The following is a 20390-nucleotide window of genomic DNA, read 5'->3' as shown; positions in this document are numbered from 1 at the left end:
GGCCCAAACTACGCCTGCCTCTTTGTAGGTTACGTGGAACAATCCCTCTTCCATACCTACACTGGCCCTAAACCCCACCTCTTCCTCCGTTACATAGATGACTGTATCGGCGCCACCTCGTGCTCCCACGAGGAGCTCGAACAGTTCATCCACTTCACCAACACCTTCCACCCCAACCTTAAGTTTACCTGGACCATCTCTAATACCTCTCTCCCCTTCCTGGACCTCTCTGTCTCCACCTCAGGCAACCACCTAGAAACCGATATTCATTTCAAGCCCACCGGCTCCCACAGCTACCTAGAATACTCCTCCTCCCACCCACCTTCCTGCAAAAATGCCATCCCCTGTTCCCAATTCCTTTGCCTCCGCCGCATCTGGTCCGAGGATGAGGCATTCCACTCCCGCACATCTCAGTTGTCCTCATTTTTCAAGGACCGTAACTTCCCCCCCTCGGTGGTCGAGAACGCCCTCAACCGTGTCTCCCACATCTCCCGCAACTCATCCTTCACACCCCGTCCACGCAATAAGAACCAAAAAAGAATCCCCCTCGTCCTCACGTACCACCCCACCAACCTCCGGATCCAACGCATCATCGTCCAACACTTCTGCCATCTGCAATCCAACCCCACCACCAAAGACATCTTTCCCTCCCCACCCTTATCTGCTTTCCGGAGGGACCACTCTCTCCGTGACTCCCTTGTCCGCTCCACACTACCCTCCAGCCCCAGCACACCCGGCACTTTTCCCTGCAACCGCAGGAAGTGCTACACCTGCCCCCATACCTCCTCCCTCACCCCCATCCCAGGCCTCAAGAAGAATTTCCACATCAAACAGATGTTCACCTGCACATCTGCCAATGTGGTATACTGCATCCGCTGTACCCGGTGTGGCCTCCTCTACATCGGGGAAACTAAGTGGAGGCTGGGGGACCGCTTTGCAGAACACCTACGCTCGGTTCTCAATAAACAACTGCACCTCCCAGTCGCGAACCATTTCAACTCCCCCTCCCATTCCTCAGACAACATGTCCATCCTGGGCCTCCTGCAGTGCCACAACGATGCCACCCGAAGGTTGCAGGAACAGCAACTCATATTCCGCTTGGGAACCCTGCAGCCCAATGGTATCAATGTGGATTTCACAAGCTTCAAAATCTCCCCTCCCCCTACCGCATCCCAAAACCAGTCCAGCTCGTCCCTGCCTCCCTAACCTGTCCTTCCTCCCACCTATCCCCTCCTCCCACCTCAAGCCGCACCTCCATCTCCTACCGACCAACCTCATCCCGCCCCCTTGACCTGTCCGTCCTCCCTGGACTGACCTATCCCCTCCCTAACTCCCCACCTACACTCACCTTTACTGGCTCCATCCCCGCCTCTTCGACCTGTTTGTTTCCTCTCCACCTATCCTCTCCTCTATCCATCTTCTATCTGCCTCCCACTCTCTCCCTATTTATTTCAGAACACCCTTCCCCTCCCCCATTTCTGATGAAGGGTCTAGGCCCGAAACATCAGCCTTTCTGCACTTATGATGCTGCTTGGCCTGCTGTGTTCATCCAGCCCTGCACCTTGTTGTCTCGGATTCTCCAGCATCTGCAGTTCCTACTAGCTCTATACATGAGACAGTTTGGAAGTATCTTTATGTGACAAACAAAAAGAAACATTTAACCTTGTTAAACCCACAATATCCTTTACAGATGCAAGTGATGTTTCACTGGGAATGAGCATCTTAACTCTTTAACTTTTACTTAATAAACCCCCTTCCAGTTTTAACAGCTCAGAGGCTTCTTTCCAATCCTGAAGAATCTGGATTCATTTTCTGTTCTGATAGCCAGGAAACTTCTCTTAGTTTAGAGGTTCGACAAACTAAGCTCTCCAAAGTCTAAATATTTCTAAACAACTAAAACTTTGCTGGGATGAAACTGCTCTTCTGAACTGAAAATTTGATTTGCTGAACTAAACTCAAAATATTAGTGGGTCTGGTCATATTTTTTCTGTTTGCCATAAAATGCAGCATTGTAACCACACCATCAATTAATATCTTAGCGGTCCTGAATCATGTGATTTCCTGGAATTGCTGTCTTTAGTTCACGGTTCCAAATGAATTTCTGACCTCTTTACAAACAGGTTACCATCACTGAATAGAAACAACAAATCTATTTTACCTCTACTTTAAAGTCCAAATTCTCAAACAATAATATAAACCTTTTTCACACCCCTCCCAAAGTATTAAAAATATTTCCTATTAAAGTTTTTTATCACTGACAGTAATTACATAATATTGTGGTCAATTTTTTTAAAATGTCAGGTAATTCCCAAAGATACCATCTATAGGAATTTATTCCATTATAAGTGAAAACTCCTCCCACCACCCCCAATTTACTGAGTTCCTTTTAAACTAACCCTATATAATGCAATGGTTTGTAACCCGTGTATACTTACAATTAATATCCTTTGTTGACCCCTCTGGAAGACAGATTGTATCATCAGATAACATCAGTGACAAACTTATTCCAATATCTCTCAGTATCTTATTACTTTACACCTTAATTAGAAGAACTGCTACAGTTTTAATACCCATTTGGTTTCCTGGTGCAATTTTTCTTTTGTTGTCCTTCTATTTGTTTCCCAAAACTAATAACTTTACCATTCCCTTTTCTCTTCCTGTAATTTTCAGATTAATTCCCATATGGCCATTTCTCCACATGTAACCGTGTAAGAGATCATTGATATCCTCAGAACTGCTGCTTCACTGATATTTGTCACTCACCAAAATACTTTTATGTTTACTGAGATACATCTGAATTCTTCTGTAATCAGGCAAACAGATGATTCCGTCATGGTCTTTCTAACCTGTGGAAGGTTTTGTGATAGGTGTATCTGTACTCAGAGATCCTTTTGTTCCTATATGCCAGTGTGAACAAATCTCATCAAAAATTTACAAGGAATTCCAGTTATTCGCTTTAGTGGACTGGATCGCTTCAACAATACGTTTTGGTAGTTCACTCACAATCAAAACTGTGTTCCCCTGGATTCCCGAAGCCACACCCCAGTGCCTCCCTAAAGGCAGACAGCTAGCATCACCAAGCTGGGACCACCTCTGTATTTTGCTATTTAAAATCTTTAAGCGTGGGAACAGAAACAGCATGATCCCGTACATAGCCTACTCCTCTGTTCCTGGCCCTCTTGCTCAAAAATCAGATAAATTATTACTATTGCATATCATCATCTAAGTATGTCTGTTCCCTCCTCAAAAAATAATTGAAAACATGTTCAGTTTCCCGGTTGAAAATCCGCACTGACTATTCATCCTTTTATTTCTTGTTTTGAGATTTCACCTCATCTCTCCTTTAGCAAAGATTCCATTCTTTTTTCCTATCATCAGTATTAAATTAACTGGTCTATATGTTCTTTCCCCTCCTTTACTAAAGAGATATGCTATCTATTTCCCAGTCCTCAGTTACTACACCTTTATCAGATGAATTATTCAATATGTATAGTAATAACTGTGCTCTCTCTGCCCTATTCTTTTAAAATCCATGGATGGAATTCAGCCGGATTAGAGGTTTTATCCTCCACGTATGTTCAGTTTATTCAATACAACTTTTCTTAATTTTAAACACACATTGCTCATCTCACGGTCATGACTCCTTATTTTATCACCCTAGTAAATACCGAAGTGAAATGTAGAAATGGTGGAAATATCCCCATCATTTCCTGTGGGATTATCCAGTTTGCACTCCTTAAAGCTCCTATTCCCATCATTGCCTTCCTGTTTGTATAAATGTTGAAATTGATTTGATATACGTTTTAATATCATTTATTTTAAGATTTTTGAATTTTAAATTAGTGGCATGTGAATTTTCTGTAAATGCTAGAAGAACTCAATGTTCTGAAGAAGGGTCACTGGACCCGAAACATTAACACTGCTTTTTCTCCACAGATGCTGCCTGACCTGCTGAGCTTTTCCAGCAATTTCTGATTTTGCTTCTGATTTCCAGTGTCCGCAGCTCTTTGGCTCATTTGTTGGTTTTTCTGTGTGTCTGAAGGGGATTAATGATTAACTTGTACATATTTCTGAAGTCATGTGACTAACTTTTAATACAGTATTAGAAAGAATCTTCCTGGGGAGTAATGGGAATGTGTTTACACTGTTTACTTTGTTCACTTGTAAACTTTTGTACAAAAGTGTAGTGCATTAGACTTTCAGAAAGAAAATTGTGAAATTTTTGAAGGGACTTGGGTGAAATCCATAACTTGGAAAAGAAAAGGTTTTTAGTTTGTGTGAAATCTGAGATCTGCTTTGTCCGTCAGCTGGGATCATAATGTGCCTGTAAAATGTTTACAATTTTGTTTTATATGCTGCCTTAATTTGTTGCTTCCTCTTTGCCTTTCAAAGTGAGCTGAAGAAACATTTCATTCAAGGAAACACGTAAGGAAAAGGACAAAAGGGAGAATTACACAAAGGAGCAATTGAGAGATCAAAGAAAATGCAAAATTATTTAACAAGTGGCAATTGACCTTTATACTGAGAATGGAAAATTTCAATGTAGCCTTAATTTTAACATCAAGGTATTTCCACAGAGAAGAAATAGTGATTACAGCAGGCTGGCAATCAAGTAGGAGAGGAAACAAAAATGAGGAAGGGGGAGGAAAGGCTGAGGGATAGAGCTGGACACAGAGGAGAACATCTAACGAATTATCATTTAGTAATTCATTGCAAATATCATGACATTCTGGTGCTGACTGAAACTTTGAATTGTTGCTTCTGGTCCAATTGCCAGAGCTCCAGAGGGCAATCCCAATAGAGGACAGGGAATAGAATACAACATGGTAGGGGAGTGGAGGAGCAAGACAAGGAGAGGAAAGATGACTAGATGGAACATCTAATCAAGAGGAAGAAGGATGCTTACTTAAGGTTGAGGAAGCAAAGATCGGACAGGGCTCTAGAGGGTTACAAGGTAACCAGGAAGGAACTGAAGAACGAACTTAGTAAAGCTAGAAGGGGATACGAAAAAGCCTTGGCAGGTAGAAATAAGGAAAACCCTAGGGCATTCTATACTTATGTGAGGAACAAGAGGATGGCCAGAGTGAGGGAACTTGTGCGTGAAGTTGGAGGAGGTAGAATAGGTCCTTAATGAATACTTTGCTTCAGTATTCACTGGTGAGAGGGACCTTGTAGTTTGTGAGGACAGCATGAAACAGGCTGATATGGTCAAATAGGTTAATGTTAGGAAGGAGGATGTGCTAGAAATTTTGAAAAATATGAAGATAGATAAGTCCCCTGAGCCAGACGGGATATACCCAATGTTGTTACGGGAAGTGAGGGAAGATGTTGCTGCGACTTTGGCGATGATCTTTGTCCACTAGAGTAGTATCAGATGATTGGAGGGTGGCAAATGTTATTCCCTTGTTCAAGAAAGGGAATAAGAATAATCCTGGGAATTACAGACCAGTCAGTCTTACTTCTGTGGTGGGCAAAGTATTGGAAAGGATTCTGAGAGATAGTATTTATGATTATTTGGAAAAGCACAGTTTGATTAGAAATAGTCAGCATGGCTTTGTAAGGGACAGGTCATGCCTCACAAGCCTTATTGAATTCTTTGAGGATGTGACAAAACACACTGATGAAGGTAGAGCAGTGGATGTGGTGTAAATGGATTTTAGCAAGGCATTTGATAAGGTTCCCATAGTAGGGTCATTCAGAAAGTAAGGAGGCATGGAATCCAGGGAAATTTAGCTGTCTGGATACAGAATTGGCTCTCCAATAGAAGACAGAGGGTGGTAGTAGATGGAAAGTATTCAGCCTGGAGCACAGTGAACAGTGGTGTCCTTCAGGGATCTGTTCTGGGACCTCTGCTCTTTGTGATCTTTACAAATGACTTGGATGAGGAAGTGGAAGGGTGGGTTAGTAAGTTTGCCAACAACACAAAGGTTGGTGGAATTGTGGAGAGTGTGGAGGGCTGTTGTAGGTTGTAACATTGACAGGATGCAGAGCTGGGCAAAGAAGTGGTAGATGGAATTCAACCCGGAAAAGTGTGAAGTGATTCAGTTTGGAAGGTCGAATTTGAATGCAGAATACAGGGTTAATGGCAGGATTCTTGGCAGAGAAACAGAGGGATCTTGGGGTTCATGTCCATAGATCCCTCAAAGTTGCCACCCAAGTTGATGGCGTTGTTAAGAAGGTGTATGGTATGTTGGCTTTCATTGGCAGGGGAATTGAGTTTAAGAGACACGAGGTTATGCTGCAGCTCTATAAAACCCTGGTAAGACCACACTTGGACAATTGTGTTCGGTTCCATCGCCTCGTTATAGGAAGGATGTGGAAGCTTTTAGAGAGGGTGCAGAGGAGATTTACCAGGATGCTGCCTGGACTGGAGGGCAGTCTTATGAGGAAAGATTGAGGGAGCTAGGGCTTTTTTCATTGGAGCGAAGAAGGATGAGAGGTGACTTGATAGAGGTGTACAAGATGATGAGAGGATAGATAGAGTGGATAGTCAGAGACTTTTTCGCACGATGGAAATGACTAATATGAGGGGGCATCATTTTAAGGTGATTGTAGGAAGGTATAGGGGGATGCCAGAGGTAGGTTCTTTACACAGAGAATGGTGGGTGCGTGGAATGAGCTGCCGGCGGCGAAAGTGGATCAGATACATTAGGGACATTTAAACGACTCTTGGATAGGCACATGGATGATATTAAAATATAGCGCATGCAGGGTAGTTTGATCTTACAGTAGGATAATAGGTCGGCACAACATTGTGGGCTGAAGGGCCTATACTGTGCTGTACTGTTCTATGTTCTATGATGACCAGAACGAAGTGAGTGCGAATAAGATGTGGGATTCTGAGAGATAAGAATAGAGGGGAGAGGACGAAGGAAAGGAAATTAGGAGGAAAGGAGGCGCAGTGATTTTCTTTCATAAGTACCATCACTGTTGTGAATGAGACTTGGCTGATGTTCAGGGGAGAAAAAAAATTAAACTTTATTGCACAAAACATAACTGAAATTGTAACAGTATCATTGAATGATTTCTTATCGCAAGTTATAATTATAATAGTACGGTAGAGCTCACTGAAATAGAACCAAAGTAAGAGGAGATCAGTCAGCTTCTCCATTTAATCACATCACAGATAATTTGTATCTCATTTCCATTTATTAGAATCTTGAAAGATCCACCTGTTACCCAGCACCCTCTGTTTTACAGAGACTCCCAGCTTTCCGCACAGTGTACGTGAAACAATTCAAGCTGCTGATGGTCCAGCTTGAATCTGCAGCCCTAACTAATGCCAGTTTATGACAGGAGCAATTCCGGGCTGCTATCCTCCCACTCATTAACCTCTCCTTTGCAAAGGGATAAATGTGGATTGACAAAGTTTGTGATGGAGAAGGTTACATTTATGGAAGAGGATGAAATGACTGGCAGTTTGTCTGTCTGAAAGGTCAATATTTCAACATTAAAGAGATTTCATTACACTGTTTTGCATTTTTCAGATCTCACATTCAGAGGAATCTCTGAGAAATTCCTAAACCATCTTTTTGTTCTCTCCAAAGATAGACATCTATGAGTGAATGCTGACAATTATGTTTTAAAATGTCCATTTAACTTTCGGTGAGATAGATCTATAAAGGTAGGTGGTGAATTGTGCGCTCAGTTCACTCTAGCAAGGTTGTGATATAGCACTGGAGAGTGTGCGGAGGAGATTCAATAGGATGGTGGCAGAGTTGGGACATCTTAGCTACAAAGAGAAAATGAATAAGATTGTTTTTTTTTAGAGCAGTTGTTCCCACCAAGTTGAAGGGTCAATAACAAAGGGCATAATTTTAAGGTGAAAAGAGGGAATTTGAGGAAACTTTCTTTTTACCCAGATGGTGGTGGGAATCTGGAATGCACTGCCTGGGACAGTAGTTCAAGCAGCTAATCCTCACAACCTTCAAAAAGTGCTTGGATGTGTAATTGAAATGATTATGGACAAGCTGGAAAGTGAGTTTTTGTTGGTGCAGACTTGTTGGGCCAAAGGGCCCTCTTCTCCATTATACAGTTCTGTGTTCCCAGTTAGTACCTTAGGTCAGAGGAGTGCCATGTGATTTCAGGTTGTCATGGGGATAGAATTAACAAAGAGAAACTCAAATGGAAAACCACTGAAGTTGGAGTTGTAATTTCTCATACCTCACTCAAACTCAGAACAGAAAAAGTGTTGCAGCTGAGATCTAGCAGGCAAGAATAGGCGCTTTCCCAGAAACAGGGTTTTGTTTTTGTGTAAATGACAGGGAAAAGAAATAAACCTCAACAAGAAAAGAAAGAATTTATCCAGAGTTAACTGAACTGTTGAAAGAATTCTGGATCATCAGGACTAGTGCGAACTAAAGGAGGAGATTTGTTGAGGTGAAATTTGGTGGGAGGGGTATTGTTGCTGACAGACATGGGAAGAGTGATTGAACTCAGTCTGGGAACTGGGAAAAGCTGGCTGAATGACTACCCTTTGATCCTAACTGTGCCCAAAGTATGACATAAGGAAATGTACCTTTTCTTGTAAGTGATATAGCATGTGCACATCAGGTAGTATTTAAATCATACTTTGTTGTGTTACAATAAAAAATCAAAGTGAAATATTGCCCTACAGTTGAGTCATTAAGAAAATTCAAAAGTTGCCACTCTCTTACAAGGATTGCAAGCCTTACACCGGTAAGGTCGGCACTGACTGCTCACCAACAAACAAATGGTAGGCCCCTGTCTTTTTGCCTTGAGTGACTTGCTAAGTTACTGCAGAGTAGCCAACCACATTGCTTGGGTCTGGAGTCAATTATGAGCAAGGCTGGGTCAGGACAGCAGATTTTCCTTCCTTAAAACAGACATTAGTAAACAATTTGGCTTTTTAAGACTCAGTAATTTTGTCATCACTTTCACTGATCTCCGTTTATGCTGCCCATGTCTCTCACGTCCATGACGGATTTTCCAACCCCCATACATTTGGATTACTCATCCACTAACAGAACCACAACATTACATAATGGAACTACCATTGTAACCAATAATATGGAAAAATTGAAGAGTGCAAATAAATGAAGTGGAGATCTTCATCAAAGCAAGTACCCAAGAACCACCCATGTTCTTCGATAACTCCCATAGCCCTATAACAAAGCACCTGTTAAATGACCATAAATGAGCTTTGCCTGTACTGTCCTAACCCACCTTGAATGAATGAATTGTGTAGAAAGGAAACAAATTGAACAGGAAATATTAGCACAGAGTTCTACTCAGAGGATATAATTTCTTCAAGACTGAGTTTGATGAATCAAACTGTAAAAGAATCCAGCCTCATGACAAAAAGCAGGTACCTATAGGCCAGTTAGCTTAACTTCGGTAGTGGGGAAAATGCTTGAATCTATCATTAAGTTAGAAATAGCAAGACATCCGGATATAAATTGTCCCATTGGGAACACCCAGCATGGGTTCATGAAGGGTAGGTCATGTTTAACTAATTTGGTGGAATTCTGGAGGACATTACTTGCATGGTGGACAATGGGGAACCTGTGGATGTGGTGTATCTGGATTTCCAGAAGGCATTTGACAAGGTGCCACACCAAAGGCTGCTAGATAAGATAAAGTTGCAAGATATTACAGGTAATGTATTGGCATGGATAGAGGATTGGTTGACCAGTAGAAAGCAAAGAGTAGGGGTAAATGGGTGTTTTTCTGGTTGGCGGTCAGTGGCTAGTGGTGTGCCTCAGGGATCAGTGTTGGGACCGCAATTGTTTACAACTTACATAGATGATTTGGAGCTGGGGACTAAGTGTGGTGTGTCAAAATTTGCAGATGACACTAAGGTGAGTGGTACAGCAAAGTGTGCAGAAGACACAAAGTCTGCAGAGGAATATAGATAGTCTAAGTGAGTGGGCAAAGGTCTGGCAGATGGAGTACACAATGTTGATAAGTGTGAGGTCATCCATTTTGGTAGGAATAACAGCAAAATGGACTATGTTTTAAATGGTAAAAAATTGCAGCACGCTGCTGTGCAGAGGGATTGCAGGTGCAGCAGGTAACTAAAAAGGCAAATGGAATTTTGTCTGCCATTGCTAGAGGGATGGAGTTTAAAAACAGGGAGGCTATGCTGCAGCTGTATAGGGTCTTGGTGAGGCCACACTGGAGTACTGTGTGCAGTTTTGGTCACCTTACTTGAGAAGAGATATACTAGCACTGGAGGGGGTGCAGAGGAGATTCACTCGGTTGATTCCAGAGTTGAGAGGGTTGGATTATGAGGAGAGACTGAGTAGACTGGGATTATACTCATTGGTATTCAGAAGAATGAGGGGAGATCTTATAGAAACATATAAGACTATGAAGGGAATAGATAAGATGGAGGCAGGGAGGTTGCTTCCGCTAGCAGGTGAAACTAGGACTAGAGGGCATCGCCTCAAAATAAAGGGAAGCAGATGTAGGACTGAGGTCAGGAGGAACTTCTTCACCGAAAGGGTTGTGAATCTATGGAATTCCCTGCCCAGTGAAGCGGTTGAAGCTACCTCGCTGAATGTTTTTAAGGCAAGGCTAGATAAATTTTTGAACAGTAAAGGAATTAAGGGTTATGGTGAGTGGGCGGTAAGTGGAGCCGAGTCTCAAAAAGATCTTATTAAATGGCGGGGCAGGCTCGAGGGGCCAGATGGCCTCCTCCTGCTCCTAGTTCTTATGTTCTTATGATCTTCCGCAGCATTTGCCCAGTCCCTCAGTCAGATGTTGAGTGATGTCAGTGGACAAGCACCAGAATAAGTTTGCCACAGCTTCAAATTTGTCACATTTTCAAAGGAAAAAGCAAGCAAAAGATTTCCTGCCAAGTTTAATTGACTCCGAGACAAGGCAGAAATTAAACTGCCTTTAATAAAGTTAGAGGGTTTCACAATCCCACACAGGCAGAGGATAAATAGATGGTGCAAAAGGCATTGTTGCCACTGATAAAACCAGCACGGACTTCAAATTGCACAGAATGAAACACACCAATCGGCCATTGCATGACACCCCTGCCAGCCCGACTTACAGACCATCTCGCAGTTCCGTTGATTCACCCACCCAACAATTGACACCTCCTATCCAAAGATCCCCCTGATGGGAAAACAACGTCCAATTGTTCCAATAGATCCCATGGCATTATTTCAAGGAAAATCAGGGCTCCATCGCTAGAAGGAAACTATCTGGTCATTTCTGTAAATGCTGTCTGTGGGATCTTGCGGTGCACAAATTAGTTGGACTATTTCTTATGTTTAATGTGACTACATTGTGAAAACAAGTATTTCATTGGCTGCAATGAGTTGAGATATTTTGGAGCTGTGAAGATACTTTATAAATCCAAGTATTTCTTATCCATACAACTTTTAAGAAGTGACTCAGTGGAAACTTGCCTGTTGCTCTGCGCATCTGACAGTATCAGAGATATCAGGTCATCTAGTGCCCCAGTCATAATAACTGACTGTGGACATGGTGTCTCTATTGGAATGCTTACAAAGGCCGGTGTGTAAAATACAACACCCCACACACACTGCAAGTAATTTCTTAAAAATCACACTCAGTTCATTACAAAACTTTAAACAGAATTATCAAGTTTTCCCGTCCATGACTTAAGCTTTTTTTCCCCAAATCAATGCTTAATTTTGAAGTAAAAACACTCTTTTTCTACCTCCTTGATCATAAAAGCGAGTTAAAACTCCTGCTCATCACACCAAACAAAGCTCACTTAAAGCAAGCAGCCTCCAGTCCCCTCCCCTTGGGCTTTGGATGGCTCCAGCTCTTGCTTGTTTTGTTCAGACAGAGGGCATTTTCTCACTCTCTTCACAATGGGAGGCGAGTTTCTGGTAGCCCAGAGTTTCATCTTTGTCTTGACACTGGAGTTTCACACAGAAGACAATGAGCACCAGCAGAAGGCAACAGCCCACAACCAGGCCCAGAAGCAGCTCTGTAGAGACAGAAAAAGAGATATCAACTGTTTGAAATGTGTGTATAAGTGTCAACAACAGTGCATCATGTACACCACTGATATAAACACTGGGAGACCACAGTATTTGTACAATTAACTAAACTACCTGCCAACCCTTCCACAATTAGTTAGCAGCCTTGCCTCCATGTGGTTAACAGTCACTTTAGGATATCACAGTCAGCATTTGGGAAAGAGGGGAACAGACTGGGCAGCATTGTAATTAAGGGAGAAGGGGTAAATGGTCTCAATGTTTATGATTGCCACAGCTTCTGAAATTTTTTTGGAAACTATGCAGCCTTCTGTCATGCAAGATGATGATTTGTTCAGTGATGGTCACTGCCTCCAATGTCTTCTCTTTTTTCTTTGTTCATTAACAGGATGAGGGCAGTTAAGAGTCAACTACATTGTGGGTCTGGAGTCACATGTAGCCCAGACCAGGTAAGGATGGCAGTTTCCTTCCCTAAAGGACATTAGCGAACCAGATGGGTTTTTTTTTCTGACAATCGACAATGGATTCATGGTCATCATTAGATTCCCAATTCCAGATTTTTATAAAAAATTGAATCCAAATTCCACCATCTGCTATGGCGGAATTCAAACCCACGTCCTCAAAACGTTATCTGGGTCTCTGGATTAACAGTCCAGTGATAATACCACTAGGCCATCACCTCCCCCTTGATGTTGATGATCAAACCAAACTCTTTCTGGGGACAGAGAATCTAACACTAACAGGAGCAAGTGAACAGTGTTGTCATTAGTGCAGAGCAGCTAAATACAAGAAATGCAGGATTTTTGCAAAGCTCCACTACAACACACACACACCAAGTTTAATCAACTCTGTAAACAACAGCAACAACTGCATTAAATAAAACAAAGAACTGCAGATACCAGAAATCTGAAACAAAAACAAATTGCTGGAGAAACTTAGCACGTCTGGCAGCATCTGTGGGGAGAAAGCAAAATTAACATTGAGTCCAGTTCTGAAGAAGGGTCCCTGGACTTAAAAACATTAACTCTGTTTTGTCTAGACAGATGTTGCCAGACCTGCTGAATTTCTCCAGCAATGTATGCTTTTATTCCAACAACCTCTTCCATGATACACCAAATTGTATTGCAGTTAAAACCCAAACCCCTGCACCACAGGATTAGAGCAATCAACAATTCTGGCAGTAACCGAGTAAACCTGGAGCTCAAACAGCCCCAATCTATGCCCAGAATCCCCTGGATCCCATTTGACACTTGGAAAAGCTCATGACCTATTCCTGGGATCCTGAAATCCCACTTGGTATACAGGAACTACTCAGTCTGTGCCTGGATATCGTCTTGAATACACAGGAAAAGCGCAGGGGTGGGGATGAACTGGGTCATCTCTTCAACATCCCAAGTATGAGGAGCTGAACAGCCTTCTGCTGGTGCAAGTTTCAATGATTCAATAATGAGCAGAAATAAGAGTTAACTATCTCATCTCAAACCTCAGGAATACACTAATATTATTAAACGTGACTAGAGTTTGATTCCAGTGTGAATACATTGTCACTTCATGACTGGGAAGTGGCTGAGGTTGTTGACAGTTTTAATGGTCAACGAGGAAGCAGTCAGAAAACCCGATGTACATTGGCAGTCAGGTGGGATAGTTTACTGAGAGGAACAAAAAGAAATCTCTTTTGTGAACTGCAGTTTGGTGTAATCATGGAGCAATTGCCTCTGACCTTGCTTCACTCGACTGTTCAACATCTATCCACTGAAATAGGAGGGTAGCACACTAGCAAGAGTATATAAAATAATGACTGACACCTCCCTTTCCCCCCCCAAAATGACAGCATTTTACAGTTAGACATTGGGTGCATTCCTGAATGAGGAATCCAGAGAACACTGACAGGACATAGCAATGTGACTGAAAACCCTAGGGTTATGTGGAGAGACCAGCAGAATATGGAGGATTACCACGGATCAATGCTATCTGTCAGCGAGCTGATCGAGTTGCTGACAATACGTTACCAATTTGGATGGTGCTGCGGTGAAGTTCACATTCCTTTGCCCAGTTCTTTGGGATCATCTCTGCAGCAATTTCAATGAATTTGTGTAAGGGGCACTTTTCAGTGCAAGATGGCAGAGTGAGAAGGTATGGCTTAGAATTACTCTCATTTCTGTAGTACATCTCCATTGTGTAGGATCTGCAAAAGCCACATGCAAGCTTTAGAACAGTTAACTTTCCTCCCATTGCTCAAATAAGCCCTCTTCTTAGAGGGAAGAATTTTATATAATCTCATTCTCCTGCTCGCTCCCTTACACTGATCCAATTTCCCCAACCCACTTTTCTCTTTCTGGCCTACTTTTTCTCTCTGCCCACCTCACCCAAAAGATCCCATTTCTCTCTCTCTCTCTTTTGCTACATCCCCCACCATTCCCAGATTGGTGCCATTTCCCTCTTCTCACTCTCTCATCATACAATTTCAATTTCTTCCTTTTTTTTCCCCCTAGAATGGATCCTATTTCTGCACTGGCTCTTTGGCTCCATTCAGGTTTCATTTTCCGGCTCCCTCTTTCTCCAGGCAAGTTTGAGCATTAGCATCCTCTGGGATAGAGAACTCCAAACACTCCCAACCTGTTCAATTTTTCCTCATCAGGCCTAACCCATTGGCCGTTTATTGGGAGACTGTACCCAGACAGGGGGAAAATAGGCTCTCACTTTTGGCCCTATTAAGTCCCTTCAGAATCCTGTAGGTTTCAATGAGATCTCTTCTCATTCTGCTAAACTGCAAACAGTGTAGACCCAACTTACTGAACCTCTCATTGTCCCGGTGACCAGTCTAGTGAACCTTCACTGTGTCGTCACTTCCCATTGCCTTTAATACAGAGACCAAAACGGCAGACAGTTTTCCGGCAGTGAAATCAGCAAAATCCTGAATGATTGCAACAAGACTTTCTTTATTCCTGCACTCCAATCTGCTTGCAATAAAAGTCAATCTGTAATTTGATTTCCTAATTGCTTACTGCATCTGCATGCTAAATTTAGTATAAATACAACTATGTGAATATCGATTTAAAAGATTAATGCCTTTTTAAAAAATTCTGTTTTTCTATTCTCATGAATGAAGTGCATAACTTCACACTTCCCCACATCACATTCCATTTGCCATCTTGCTGTCCATTCACTCAACTTCTCTACATCTCTTTACAGCCAGAGTCCTCTTAGCACCTAGCTCTATATCAGCAACAACTGATATGTTATTCTCTGTCTCTTTATCTAACTCATTCATCAAGATTGTAAAAAGCTGAAGTACCAACACTGATGCTTGCAGTACTCCACTAGTTATAACCTGCCAAACTATGAATATTTTCTTTGTTCCTGCTCTCTGTCTGTTAACCAGTCCCAATTTTTGTTTAGTCCAATCAGACCACTAGGAGCATCTGGTTTTGCAGTAGCTACAATAAAAAAGAAATTTATAAATCAAAGAGCTGGTGGGTATCCTGATTGTCTGGATTAGCAACATGTTGGGATCCAGATATGCAGGCTGCGTGTTACTGAGACCCTCCATTACTATCACTAGAGAATAAAACAAAGACAAAGACATTCAGAGCCTTGAATAGTGGCTGTGCAGAGCCAACATATTGAAAACAATTTCAGAACCTACCCATTTGTCTCTTGGTAAAGCTCAAATATGTGGCAGGCAGCATACGTTGGAGCAAGGCTGTAAATACCCAGAGCCATTTGAAGGGCTATGATAGTGGTGTCATGCTGTGAACAGAGATCAAATTCAGAATGCAGCTAATTATTAAAGGCAAATGGACTGCAGGTGCAAGCAAACCGCGGTGCGCTCAACACTGAGCCACAGCCCCCATGGGGTGTTCAACACTGACGCCGCATGGAGGTGGGGGTTAACACTGAGCCTCCATGAGGGGTTCGGAATCATCACTCACAACCGGGGGCAGTCCATGTTGGCCTTCCACAGATTATCACTGACCAAAATGTTGATGACATAGCATAAAACATGGCTTTTTAATCATAATATCATCATGAGGTATTTAATCCTATCAATCATTTATACTGAACATTTTGATCCTCTTCAATCTCAGGTGACTCACCGCCGAGTACATGATCATTTTGAGATGGGGAGTGGAATTGGTCTCATTTACTGAACGAGTAACATTTTCGAGGATTTGTTTGAGGAGCACACCTGTAAAAATGAACACATTTTTTAAAAAGAGTAAAGGAATACAGATAAACAACTGGAGCTCAGCAATACATTAACTCTAAAGGCTACTGAACACCCAGTTATTGAGATAGGGCAGTTGCATCACACCACTCAGACAATTACTGACATCAGACCCTCCACAGACTCGTGAGTTTGGGGGCAGTTACTGTAAAACAAGGGACAGATCAGTGTGGGGAGAGTTACTGTGAAACCTGACCTTCCAAAGACTGGTCAGCTTGTGTACAGTGATTGTGAAATCAGAAACCAGTCAGTGTGTAAACAATGTGGGCAAATCTATTCCCATTAATCGATTAGAAATCTTTAAACTTCTGACTGCGCAATATAATCCTAGTTTGTGTAATCTCATTTATGTTAAAACACTAGAGCACAGAACAGTGGGCAAGCAGCGGTCCTTGAGGAAGGCAGTCAGCTTCACTGAGAGGAGCAGGCATTCACTCACCCCCTTGCAGCCGTGACTTCTCCTTTGCCTGGTAGAGTCCAAACTCAGATCTGCTGCCAAATTCCTTCAGTTGTCTCATGTGTTCCATCTGCTCTGGTGTGGCCCAGGATGGGAGAGTGAAGTTGTGAACTTGCTGCCCAAGGAAGATGGGAGAACAACAATTTATTAGGACCAAAAGAACTGCGGATGCTGTAAATCAGGAACAAAAACAAAGTTGCTGGAATAGCTCAGCAGGTCTGGCAGCATCTGTGAAGGAGAAAACAGAGTTAACGTTTCAAGTCCGGTGACCCTTCCTCAGAACTCAATTTATTAGGACTGTCCAGCTGCCCACATAGACACAGAGCTTATCCCAGTTTCTACAGTTGGCCTCAAGACCCTGAAAGGATACCTAATATGCCCTTTGAAAATCACAGCTGGTCAGTGAGCCGCAAGGGTAGGTGAGTAACTACAGGATTTGAATTTAGTTATAACCATGACCTATATTAAACTTTCTCAGACACACCACCAAAAGAAAACGGATCACACGTCTGATTTCAAAAAACACTGTTAGAACCATCACAGATCTGTCATTTTTAAATTGCTATTCTTTTATCAATTTTGATTTGGGAACTGAGAGCTGGAAATGACTTGTGGATTTTGGGACAGCTTGTGGTAATAGGAAAAGAACTGACCAAACTCTGTTTGAGGCAAGACCTGGAGGTTAGTTGCAGTCGATTCTTGATTAAAAGGATTCCTACAGACACAACGACAATGGGAAGAGCATTGTGTTTTAATAGATAACAGAAGTTGGCTATTAACAAGGGCAGTACCTGGGACTTGGTTCCAGCACTCTAGAAGAGACGCTATATTCAAACATGTGGCAGATGTTGAATGGTAATTGAGGTCTCAGGAAGAATCAATCAGTGAATTAGGGCGGAACTAGAACTTTAAATTGTTTCTTTGAACGATGTTTTCTGAAAAGATTAGCTTGGCTGCTAACAGGACTGCAAGAAGAGTTGAAAGCTCCCTGCCTAACTTGGCACACCAATTTCCGAAGTCAAAGGAGTATAAGGCTGAGTTAGAAATGTTACTACCTTTGCTTGAATGAACTGAGGTGACCTTGATCAACATTTCAGAAAAGGCAACCAAACAGTCCACGCTTATGTTTGTGAAATAACACATCATGAAAGCCATTTAAGTAATCTGGCCAGTTTTTGTTATTTTCTTTTATTTATCCCTTAACTGTTTGTTTGTCTGTCTGTCTATTGTGTGACTGGGAACTGAAAACAAATGTTTCAGATTTAAAGCATAGATATTAAACAGCTTATCTTGCTGTTTATTTTTTCTTTGCTAAAGTTATTGTGTATTTAAGTCTTTTGTTTGAGATACAAAATCAGTGTCTGGAATTAATTATTCACGATGTCTTGTATTGGTTATTCAGAAGTCTGGATAGGAACCATTGGAGTCTTTGACAGTTTTATTTCACTGTGTTGCAAATAAAAGTACCAAGACTGATTTGGTCTGGCTGTCTGTCTGTGTTGTAACAACAACCTACTTACTTAACTCCCCTCCCACTAAATGGTGTTTACTTGCTGAAGATTTTTTTTTAAAAACCATTCATGGAATGAGGACACCACTGAAAAAGCATTTATTGCCCATTACTAATGCCAAGAGGGTAATTAAGAAAGAGTCGACTATATTGATGTGGGTATGGAGAGGATGACAAGTTTCCTTCCCTAGAGGAAATTAGAAAACACAATCGTTTGTTTTTGATTATCAATGATGGCTTAATGGTCACCATTAGACTCTTCATTCTACATTTTTTAAAAAAATTGAATTCAAATTCCACCACTTACCAAAGCAAGGATTTGAACCTGGGTTCCAGAACAAGGGAGCAAACAAGAGGTCCCTGAAAAGGACTTATACAGTAAATGATAAGGTCCTGAGAAGTGTTGTGGAACAGAGGGACATAGGAGTACAAGTTCGTAGTTTGTTGAAAGTGGCGTCACAGGTAGACAGGGTGGTGAAGAAGGCATGTAGCGTGCTGGCCTTCATCAGTCGAAGCATTGAGTATAGGAGTTTGGACGTTATGTTACAGTTGTATAAGGCGTTGATGAGGCCGCACTTGGAATATTGTGTATAGTTTTGGTCACCCTGTTATAGGAAAGACAGTTAAACTGGAAAGTGTGCAAAGAAGATTTACGAGGATGTTGCCAGGACTAGTAGGCCTGAATTATAGGGAAGAGATTGGTCAGGACAGGACTTCATTCATTGGAACATAGGAGAAGGAGGAGTGACCTTATTGAGATGTATAAAATCATGAGGGGTATAGACAGGATGAATGCATATAGTCTTTTTCCCAGGGATGGGGAGCTGAAAACTAGAGGGCATAGGTTTAAGGTAAGAGGTGATAGATTTAAGAAGGACTTGAGGGGCAACTTCTTCACGCAGAGAGTGGTGCATATATGCAATAGGCTGCCAAAGAAAGTGATTGAGGCAGGTACAATAACAACATTTTAAAAACATTCGGATAGGTACGTGGATGAGAACGGTTTAGAGGGATATGGATCAAATGCAGGCAATTGGAACTACCCGAGTGGGCACCAAGGTCAGCATGGACCAGTTTGGGCCGAAGGGCCTGTTTCCATGCTGTATTACTCTATGACTTTATGACTGTAAGAGTCTGTCTTTACTCAGGAAAAGTAGGATGCAAGTACAGAATTCAAGAAGATGGACTGTGAAGTTCTTCAGCAGTTTAATATAAGAGGTGAGAAGGTATTGGGGGTTTTGGCGGATTTAAAAGTGGACAAATACCCAGGTCCAGATGAATTGTATCCCAGGCTTTTGTGGGAGACAAGGGAAGAAATTACAGGATACCTGACCCAATTTTCAAATTGTTTTTGGCCACAGGGGAAATGCCAGAGGACTGGAGGACAACTAATGTGGTTTGGAGACAATGTGGTTCCACTTTACAAGATGGGTAGTAAAGATAGACCAGGGAACTACAGACCAGAGAGTCTTACATCTGTGGCATGGAAACTATTGGAGAAAATAATGAAGGAAAAAAATTCAATTCCATTTAGAGAAGCAAGATTTGATCAAAGATAGTTAGGTTTTGTCATAGGGAGGGCATGCCTAACAAATCCGATGGAATTTTACAAGGATATTACCAAGTGTTTGGATGAGGGTAGGATATTTGATGTAACTTAGGTAGGTTACAGAAGGCCTTTGACAAGGTCCCATGTGGGAATCTGATTTAAAAAAAGGTAAAAGCTCATGAGATCCAGGGTATCTTGGCAAGTTGGATCCAAAATCCATGACAAGAGACAGAGGATGGTGGTAGAAGGCTGTTTGTGAGACTGGAGCCCACCGTTCAGTGGCATACCACAGGGATCAGTGCTGGGTCCTTTATTGTTTGTGATATTCATATAATGATGGGAGGAATGGTAAGTAAGTTTGTGGATAACACAAAGATTGCCCAGTAGTTTACAGTGAGGAGGATGGTGTTAGGATACAGGAGGGTATAAATGGTTTGGTCAGATGGGCAGGTCAGTGACCAATGGAATTAAAACTGGTAAATTTGAGTTATGCATTTTGAAAGAAGGATCAAGACAAGGGAACACTCAATGAATGGCAAAATACTAGGAAGCTCAGAGGATCTAGGTGCACTCATTCACAGATCCCTCAAGGTAACTAGACAAGTTAACAGGGTAGTTAGTAAGGCACACAGGACACTTATAATCGTATGCCTTGAATGATGAAGGTAAGAGCAGGGAGGTCATATTGGATATGTACAGAA

At 42.0% G+C, this 20390-nt stretch overlaps 1 protein-coding gene across 2 annotated transcripts in view; it reads right to left on the bottom strand.

Moving 5' to 3' along the window:
- Positions 1 to 6953: 6953 nt before the first annotated feature.
- LOC109923105 (lysosomal acid phosphatase-like) overlaps positions 6954 to 20390 on the bottom strand; it is a 51883-nt gene continuing 38446 nt past the window's right edge. Inside the window, exons 7-11 of one of the 2 annotated variants that reach the window (XM_020523152.2) lie at positions 16613 to 16745; positions 16043 to 16134; positions 15592 to 15695; positions 13955 to 14130; positions 6954 to 11935 (exon numbers count right to left, since the gene is read on the bottom strand). In XM_020523152.2, coding sequence (XP_020378741.2) covers positions 11784 to 11935; positions 13955 to 14130; positions 15592 to 15695; positions 16043 to 16134; positions 16613 to 16745 — 657 coding nt within the window. In that variant the 3' untranslated portion in view covers positions 6954 to 11783. The remainder of the gene's footprint in view (positions 11936 to 13954; positions 14131 to 15591; positions 15696 to 16042; positions 16135 to 16612; positions 16746 to 20390) is intronic. The other variant, XM_048607134.1, reaches the window with a different exon arrangement.

Source organism: Rhincodon typus, chromosome 17, assembly GCF_021869965.1.
Source record: "Rhincodon typus isolate 14 chromosome 17, sRhiTyp1.1, whole genome shotgun sequence".
NCBI lineage: Eukaryota > Metazoa > Chordata > Chondrichthyes > Orectolobiformes > Rhincodontidae > Rhincodon > Rhincodon typus.
This window is presented reverse-complemented; position numbering and strand designations above follow the sequence as displayed.